At 37.9% G+C, this 10,144-nt stretch overlaps 1 protein-coding gene across 3 annotated transcripts in view; it reads right to left on the reverse strand.

Moving 5' to 3' along the window:
* OSBPL11 (oxysterol binding protein like 11) overlaps positions 1-9,802 on the reverse strand; it is a 73,323-nt gene extending 63,521 nt beyond the window's left edge. For all 3 annotated transcript variants that reach the window (XR_015797183.1, XM_007427967.3, XM_007427965.3), the window contains exon 1: positions 8,950-9,802. Coding sequence is in view for 2 of the 3 variants with exons in the window: in XM_007427967.3 (XP_007428029.2) it covers positions 8,950-9,128 (179 nt within the window). In the remaining variant the exon portion in view is untranslated. The remainder of the gene's footprint in view (positions 1-8,949) is intronic.
* Positions 9,803-10,144: the final 342 nt, after the last annotated feature.

Raw genomic sequence — 10,144 nt, forward strand, 5'->3', positions numbered from 1 at the left:
TGCAGGTGTCTAACTTCTTTGAAGCGGTCAATAAGCAATTTCCGAAGGCAGTTAGCAAGGGAAGTGAACGAACTTAATGTACTTTGAAAAGGCTCCGTTTATGGCTAGAGCAATTATGGAGAATTCCCGTCTCCCAATTCTCCCCCCACCACCCAGAAACTGCCATCTTGCTGTCTCTTCATGAGGAGAAACCGTAAGGAGAAACAGCTTGGACGATCTCGCGTCTCTCTCTTTTATCCAGAGAGAATCGTAGGGACCAATCTACTAATCGGCTCCTTAAAAAAGTCTGAAAACGTCAGCTCCACTTTCTGTGGAGCTGCCTTCAGTCCGCCATCTTCCCCCGGAAGTCCAGAAGGAACGCCTTTTTGATAATTAAGCTATTCAATTATATACTACATTGCTCATGGTCATACTGAACTTGTACTAACTTAACTTAGTATTTCGACCAACTAGACTGGAAAAAGCAAAATCTACATATTCTGCCATATGTTATCCTACATGTATCACACTATATATATCCTTCCATGCCTAAGTAACAATTCCTCCATTCATGTTAATGGCTGTAATGACCCATATTATGGCCACTTAAATCCCAACTTCCTCTGGTGTTTAGCCAAGCCTAGGTGTAATCTGTTTCAAAGAGATCTTAAGAGTTCCTGCAGGTACCAGCTCTCCCAGGAATCCTCCACTGGAAAATGTGCGCTCTAAGAATCAACAGCCTGGAAGAGTAATTTAAAACCATAACTCTTTTTACCTTACTGTTCCATTTTTGGCTAATTCTAATCATTCACCATTATCCATTTCAGTCAGCAACTGTTCTGAGCTAAAGCGATCTTCACTTGAATTTCTCATGTACCATAAGTAAATCCCCTTCACCCTGTTCTTGCTATCTATTTTGGACAGTGAAACCCGCAGGAATGGTACAAGTTATGCTACCTGTTAAACAAGAGTTCAGACACTTTTGCATGAGAATAGGACAATGCTTGAGACAAGCACTCAATAATTTGAACAATTAGTTCAGAGGCAGGTTTTAAGCTTCATGTAACTAAATAACACAGTGAGGAAATATTTATAATATTGCTGTCTGTGACATTATTATAAATGCAGTATTAATATTATTAATACTGTTAACCAGCACCTGGAATGAAGAACCTTTGTCTCAATATAGGAATTATACTGCTAAGTTTAAAATCAGCCAGTTATCATCATAAAAAAAAAATTCCCATCCTTCTCACAAAAATCACTGATATTATATTTAAAAACATAATTTAGAACAGTGTTTCTCAACCTTAAGCTGTATGAACTTCAACTCCCAGAAGTCCACACAGCTTAGAGTTGCCAAGGTTGAGAAACACTGATTTAGAACAATGTTTCATATACAGGTTTACCCTTAATGTCAATGTAATCGATTTAGAATGCAGCTATTATGTTGATGACTATTTGATTATGAACATATACTATCAAATAAAGGCTTCAACAATTTGGGGCCATGATATCTTCTCTTATCTAAACCTGTCTAAAAAATTGTACAGACATAAGTATGTTTGCATAATATAGTCTGACTAGTCAAACTGCAGAGTTGCTTAAAAGACAGAGCAAGGAAACAAGTTCACCTTTATTTTAAATCAGATTTTATTTTGTATGGAGCAAATTATTTTCGGCATTTAAAATGCAACATACCTGAACACAAGTCGGTTATCTCTAAGGATTCAAAATGTACTTCAACACTGGATTTGGTCAGATGGTGCTCTGAGGAAGCAACTGTAGTAGACTGATGATCTTTTGTAAGTGTGATTTTGACCTGGAAACCACGCTAACCTCTTTATCACCTCTGACTAAACAGAAGAGCCACTGTAACCTACTCTCAGTCACAGCCTTCTCCCAATTTGTAATATGACTTCAAAAACAATTACCTTTTTCAGATGCAATAAAATTTCTGTTTGTTTTCTTTTGTTTTGGAGATGGCCATGCCAATGCTAAAATAAACCTACATTAAAATGGTAAATTTATGCACCACTCTCATTCCTACCCTTAGGGACACTTAAAAATGAGTATTCTGTTACGAACCAGGGAACTGTTTGTACAAATAATGAAGTGCCTTGCTTTATTCTTTCCTTTCTAAGTGATAAATTGGGGAGGAAGAAGTGAGTAGGGAGAGAAAGAAAATGAGAATCTGAACAGTTAACTATTTGGTATTCAGAGCTAGAGCTTATATCAGTGACTTACAAGGTGAGAGAAAGTGGAAAGGGTAAAGGAAAGGAAAGAAATCAATAAAGAGTACAATACTATTTTCTCCCCATGTGCTCTCGAGACTCCAGAAGCTTCTGTATGCAGTACTATGAAAATCCATCCTTTTCTTTCTGGCTCTAAACGTAGAGAAGCATGCATGAGCATGCAATCTAATAACTTTTGTAGGCATGCTTGCAAAGCTAATATGATCACCTGCTATCAGCCATAATTCAATAAGGACTCCACATAATTCTTCCCTGTGGCATATTCCTTGCTATGTCTCATATCTCCAAGGTTAACATCAACCTTTCAATAACAAGAATTTCAATCCAGCAGCATTTGTAAATGAAAAACATACAGATGCATGTTTTGTAGCATTTTAATTATTCAAAATATTACTTCTAATATGCACTTCCAGCATTTCACATTATTTCAGACAGTAGTGACAAAAGGGCATTTGAAAGTGCCAGATGGGGAATATAATCATATGAAGATGCTTTATGTTAGGTCAAGCTACTGTCCACTTAGCTTAACATCACTTGAAAAACTGTTTTGAGGTATATGGCTAATTGTCTCACAGGATACCTCCTAAATATTTCATGACATCATTGTCCAGTTCAAAGCTTATTCCAAACTACCATTCAGGAAACAGTGATTTTGCTGTCAAGAACAAGACAATATTTCCTTCACAGCTGAATCAATATATCTTTGCACAGAGAAAGGGCTCTTCTATTTACATGCACAGAAACAGAACAATATGGCCTTGGAAGAAAAAAAAAACAAAGAAAGTTTCATCCTCCACATTTAGAATATTCTATGCTTCTGTGTGCATGGAGAAATGGGCTGCCTTTCGCAAAGCTACATACAGACCATCTGGTGATGGGGGGGAAAACTGAGTCTCTTCTACATGATCAGTAATTATTGTGTGCAGGGGAGAGGCTTTGGGGAGAAATTTTACTTAGGTTGAAGGGGGAGATCCTGTAGGTCAGAAGTTCCCCTGTCCTGCTTTGCATTAACTGAAGTAACTCTTCAAAGTTATTCCTAGATCGTCCCAAACATGCAAGGGACTGAAACTAGGGCCTTCTGTGTACAGAATGTATGTTCTATCACTGCCATGCTGCCATTTCCCAAAGCCAATTCCTGTATACTATGCATTTCTCTAAAAAGAACAGAATGAACATTTTCAGTTGTAATACTTGCTTTGCTTTGCTTTTCAGTCACAAGTTAAACCATCTACTTAAGAACTTCACCTGTTCAAGAACCTTCGTCAAGGTCAGTTTGCAATATATGGCCAATTAAGTCCAAATATCATGATTCTTAGAAGTAATCTAAGATACAGGAATAACAATTCTTTCAGCTCATCAGAAATAGTAGCAAAAAAGTACAAGCCATGTAACTATAGCATCATAGGAACAGGAGCTAGAAATCTGCATTACAGTATTTTGTCTCTTTCCAAGAACCATCTATGCCTTCTTTTAAAACAAATTTATATTTAGTTCACCCTACTGCAGAGAGAGTTTACCGATTCATAGGTTGTATACTGGCAAGCAGTTCATATAGAGATATAAGGCTGTATTTTTATTTATCATTGCCTGCAGTAAACACATAATACTGTCCTCCTATTATCTGCAGTCTACCGGATTCTGCAGACAGCATTTTAAGCAGATGCCAACAAAAACCTGTAACAATTTAGCTGATACTGCTGTACTTTTTGTTTGCTTCTTTAGATGCCACACTTTCATAGACCTGAGCCGATGTTATGAACATTTTGCTTTTTAAAAACTGATATTTTTAAATAGAAAAAGTATGTATGTATCTATATAAGAAAGTTTCCAGATGTGGCTAAGGTTTTAAGAGCAAGACTGGAATGCCTGCCTACTAAATGAAAAGTATATTATCTATAGAAATGGTCAATGTCATTGACTTCTGCCATTGCCATCAGTTGATACTAAGTTGATATGATTTCAGAAAGCAGGTTTAGTTATAAAATACCATTCTTAGATTCTTGGAAGACTTGACAGCATAGACTGATATGGTGCAGACATGTCAACCCATGGTTTGCTTAATCATGGTGTATGAAATAAAACCACTGTTTCCATCCTATAGTCTGAGCACTACTGCGGTTCCATGTGGCTACTGTGCTATGTCTACAGTATGAAAAACAAAATCAAAATAATTTTAAAAAATAACTATCCTCTCATGAGATTCATAAATCTTGCAAGATATTGGCATGCTCACCCAAACTTTCACAAGATTTCTGGCAGCAATATCAAAGTCTTGCAAGATTTCGGCCATTTTAGTTTAATTTTGGGGTCTACCACTTGTGATAAATCACATAAGATACGGTGCCTACAAATGCTGCACTGCCAAGCTGTGTCATATATTATAATCCTCAAAGTTTTTGATGAAAACATACCTATCTGCCCAAAAGGAAAATAAATCACAATTGCTGGAACCTCACAACTAAAAAAGATGGAACCTAGCACACTTCTGAAATGTGCATTGTCAAATAGTAGGAAATTAATTCACCAATCCAACAGCTCATTTGTAAAATTTGTAAAAAAAAATTGGTTTATTGGTCACAAGAACATAGTCTAATCCTGCTGGTTCAGTTCTACTTACCAGCAAGTAGAGCTAAATTATTCAGAAACCATAAATGCTGATTATGATCAACACCATACCCTGATTTGTTATTCTTGTAACAAATTCAGGAATTAGGGCCCTATTTCAAACAGTGGCTTCAAATTCTGGCTTGTCAGGGGAGTGACAAGGTAGGAGTCCACTTCTGAAACACGAGGGGTTTTTTTTCCCCTCATTAATTTCTGGTGAGTTTAGCCATATCCACTGACAACTAAGGGCAACTATGCAGGATGCATCAACACATTCCTCCTGAAAATTGAAACTTCTACTAAAAGTGTTGAGCAGGGTTTTAACTTCACACAATCTTTTTAAATTCAAAGATGGGCTTTTATTTAACATTAAAGTTAGAGTAAGCATCTCTTTCAACATGCTCAGATTCAACATGCCATGCAATTTCAGGTAGATGCAGAGCTATTTCTTATCAAAAGGATATTAAACTTCAGATTCAAGTTAATATAACTATATCCTTGTCCCCTACTGTTATCTTGCAGTGTATATGTTCAAATGCCTGAAGATGACAGAATAGTTATTTTAACTACAGTAATTTCCATTTGCATTCATGTTAGAAAAAAATCAAAATATTTTTACATTTTTTCCTCTATGGTTTTCACATGGGACATTTAATTTTCTCAAAATATAAATCAAAGGCAAGTGCTGTGTACTATTATTGGAACTGATTTGGGTGTCAGACTTCATGGTTTTAGATTTTATAACCTCATGTCTAGAGCATTCAAGTGTGATAGCAGGTTTTTTTTTTATGGCACCTATTGCTGATAAATTTGACAGGCTGCTTAAACTGACTTTCAATTATCAGACAAGTAAAACATGAATCATCTTGTGTTTTTACAAAAGGACACAGAACTACAAATAACATCACACTTTTGACTTTGGGCATATTGTGATAAATAATGTTGTGCAATTAACTATTTCTTTATAGTTTTCATATATTATAAATTATTTCCATGTTCTTTCAGAAATTTATTGTATCTATTCCATTTTACGTTCTTCTAGAACCATTTTGTACACTGATTGATTCACTGTTCCAAAATGTATTTATTTTTTAAAAAACATGAAATGTTCTTATTTTATTTCTACAAAAAGCCCAGGCAGCTCATATCATTCCAATCCTACTCTCATTCTACTATCAAAAATCCAATAAAGTAGCTTAGGTCAAGAAATAATTATTGCCTCATGGTAAATCCTCTGAGATTTAAGGCTCAGTGGAAAATTAACTCTTTCCCCACAGCCCTTGCTAACTAGACAGAAGAGATCCAAGTCTCTTCTGCATGGGAAAGTCTACCATAGGCACGTGGTATAGTTGCCAATGTATACTGTATAGGGTTAACTGTGGAAGGCCCTAATTTCCTTTGTAGAATGGAGATTTATTTTGCTCTGAAGGTAGTCCATTTTCATTTTTACTTCTGATTAGTTCTAACTTAATGAATTAGAGCAGTTTATTTGTATTGTTTAATTGATGCTGTCTGAAATGATTGATGGTTTTATTTTGATTGCATCCGTTAATCTATGGATACTGGTAATTACTTCTATTACGTGTTGAAAGCCATTTTAGGCACAAATGAGTTGCTAAGAATCAAGACCAACTTGATAGCACATAATCAACATGCTATACAAAGAGCAAATTAGAATATAACCAATATCCTGGCATTTTTCAACAACTCCTATGTAGACTATTTCACCACTATTTTAAACAATAAATCTAACCAAAAAACCCCAGAGGGAATAACGTAGTTGCTGAAAAGGTAGACATGTGTTAATATTAGCCTGTGCCTTTTTATTCAGAATTAATTTTGCTAGATCTGTAGGACCAAGCAAATGTGGATATGATTGTAAACTTAAAGAACAATTGTAACCTTACAATTCAGAAATTAATCCAATAGGCATTTTGAAATGACTAACTTGCATACAGCATTGATTCAAATGCCGGGCAAACTTAAAGGCTAATTAAATTCTAGACTATTTAACAATTTTAACTTTACTAACTTCTGATCAAATTATAATTCAACTGCCATAATTGATTGGTCCATACAGTAGTTATCTATAAATGTTAATAATCAATTTTTCAATTTCATCCTTCTCTACAGCCACCTCTTGTGTCTAAAATGTACTCCGTATTAAATTAAGGGAATTGACCTTGTTGACAATTTAAAAGGTTTTCAAAACATATTTTAACAGCCTTTTAATTGTCAATGGCTTCATTTTCATGTTTTAATTGCTACTTTAATATTCGATTAAAATATTTTATGTGTCGTAAAATATCTGCTTTGTTTCATTATAAAACCTGAGAGATATATTATGAACAGTAATATAGTGGAAAAGTTAGAAATAAAATTAGCATAACGCATGGAAAGGCACACATTGACAAGATTAATATTTTTGTTTCCTTTCTTCAAGGAAAAGGGCATATATTAATATTTAGAAAGAAACAAAATAATTGTTTAACACAGCTCTGAAACATTTAGAGCAAATGCTAGTTAACAGGAAGCTGAAAATACCTGTATTAGCAGCATTTTTAATGTGTTCATATTTTAGATGCCCACACTATAATAAAGCATGACTGAACTACAAATGCTCGTTTAAATCACTTTGGCTTAATTTTAATAGAAAGCTGGCTAAAATTTGAGAATGAGTAAATAAACGGATACCCAAAAGAGCTGTAAGATTTACAGAATACTGAAGCACAACTGTGGATGCAACAACAGGCAAAGCTTGCACTTTCTGTTGGCACATCTATGGCATTCAAAATAGAATATAAAATTATATTATACCTCCATTTATTTTGTATAATGCAAGGAAGCTTACATAATACTCCTGCCTACTTTCCTCACAACAACAACCCTGTGAGGTGTGTTGGGTCAAGAGAGAGTGAGTGACCCAAAGTCATTCAGCTGGCTTTCAAGCTTAAGGTAGAATATGAACTCATTGTCTCCCAGTTTTTAGTCCATTACACAAAAATATATTTGCATCTTACCAAAATTAAGTAAGTTTATATACCACTGCTATATAAATAGTGCAGACTGAAGATGAGATTTGGCTGAAAGCAGGCACACTGGCCTAATTCAAAAATTCCAGTGCCAGATTTAGTGACCCACAAACATACACTCAAGAAGTACTTCCAGTTCTATCACACCTCCCTGATTAGCTGTCCTTAATGGTCGTAACAAGTTAGCTTGCTTTTGGTGTATATATTGTGTAAATTTAGCAATCACCTATTACATAAAGGAAATTGTGGCTTAGCATAAAATATAAATACTATCTATAGGTTTACAAACTGCTATTTCATTGCCTTTATCCTTCCTATTTTCATTAACATACCTAAACACATAACATGTATGGTTCTTACAATGGAAACACAAAAGACCATCTCATATGGGCATCTGTTGCATGTACAGTAACTAAGTACCCCACGGTGTGATTACAAAGAATACATTCATAAACATACTGCAGAAAACATATGGCATGTATCATATTTCAGCATATTTATACAAATGTTCTCTCTGAATAGTAACATTTCTGCAAAAAAAAACAAAACACCAAAACGCTACACATAACAGCCATTTCTGCAGGCAGCATTAACTGATTATAATAATTTATTTTACTTCCTGTATGTTGTAGTGGTTCTGACATTTTTAGTCAAACTCACATTCTGAAAATGGGAAGCACACCAAAACCCTCTGCCCAACTGCTCTTTCACAAGTGCTTCTCACTTATCTGCTCATCATTTGTGACCAGTTTTAATTATGTCATTTTTGAAACATAACACATACTAGGTAACTTTGAAAGTACCTCCCCCTGTTGGGAGTCCAGAGGAAAGGATTTTGAAAATACCCCTCCCTGCCTGGAAAACCACAAAATAGTGCATTTGCCACTTTACAGAGCATGGCCTATAACCCATAGTTTACACAGGATTTTGAAGGGAATGGGACAAAACATTGCTACGATCTCTACAATCCTTCTAGGTGCATGCTTACCATCTCATTCCTTTTTAGAAAAGCAAGTCACAGCCATCCAACTTTGAATTCCTAGACGTTGTTCCCACCTGGCTCCAGTTAAAGTACGTACCTGTACTGCCACACTTTGCTACTGCTTCCTCCTCGGCTGTTGCTGAGCCCGCTGCTAATGCTGCTGCTACTTTTGTTCGTGCAGTTTTGGGTTGGGAGCAAGATCTCCAGCTTGCCTTCGCTCTCTGACACTTTCATAGCTGTTACTGTAGCTGCTGGCATGGACTCCCCACTTTGCATGGCAGGAGAAATGAAACCACCTCCACCCACAAGGGTGGGAGGAGGCAAGTCAGAGCTGCACTAGTGCCACAATGGGGCAGGCCAAAATGGGGCAAAAATGTCATCAACCCCCTAAAAAGAAGCAATCCTCAGTGTCAGCCTGAAAGGAAACTTTTGCTCAAGGGCAAGTTGGAGCGGAGACGTGAGAGAGGTCTCAGGAGAAGATAAAACGTGGTTTTTAAATTGGGGGGGAGGGGAGAGTTCACTCACAGAGACTCCGGCGAGGAGGGCGGCGGCGTAGCCAGGCACTCCCAAGCTCTCTGGGACGTGTAAACAAGTGTGGGGAGAGGAATAAGGAATGGCTCGCGTCAGCCTCCAGTTTGGCAGGAGAAAGAGGGCGGCGGCTCTTCTGGCTGGGGAGCTCTCGCCCCTGCACAGAGAAGGATGCTTCCAGCGCAAGGAGACCGGGAGGGGGAGGCTCAAGGCGGCTCACCTGCCCTTCTCCACCCTAACTCAGAGGTGGCCTGGGGCTGGTCTCACCATCACACACCAACTCCGCCTTCCTCTCCTCCAAAGGCCCCCTCAGCCTAGCAGGACAGCCCGCTCCTCACGCCCTCCCGCGGGATCCGCCAAGGAGAGAGAGCGCGACCGGCTCGGCCGAGCTCAGTCTCCCCGGGCCAGCAGCAGCAGCAGGTCGCCACCCCTTCCGGGTTAGCCTTAACCCCACCCCACCGCCTTGTCCGCCTGAGAAAAGGAGGTGGTGTCGGCGCCGCCATTTTTATTAAGGGCAGAGATGCTCCTGCCGGGAGAAGCAGAGCGAGGCCAGAAAATAGGTACCCCCTTTTGTGTGGGGACAAAATTAGTTAATTAAATGTAGGTGTAATTTGGGGGAGGGAGGCCTAACGTTCAGGAAAGAAACTGGGTTTTGGAGGCAGAGGCTGTGGACGCCGCTCCCTGACTGAGGTCAGCGTTCAGTTGATTGTAGTTCCCGTCACTGCACGTGATGACTTTCTGGCCAGAATGTGGTGGAGGGAGAA

Source organism: Python bivittatus, unplaced genomic scaffold, assembly GCF_059951505.1.
Source record: "Python bivittatus isolate LINGU-HERP-01145 unplaced genomic scaffold, Pbiv_v1 ctg000480_np1212, whole genome shotgun sequence".
NCBI lineage: Eukaryota > Metazoa > Chordata > Lepidosauria > Squamata > Pythonidae > Python > Python bivittatus.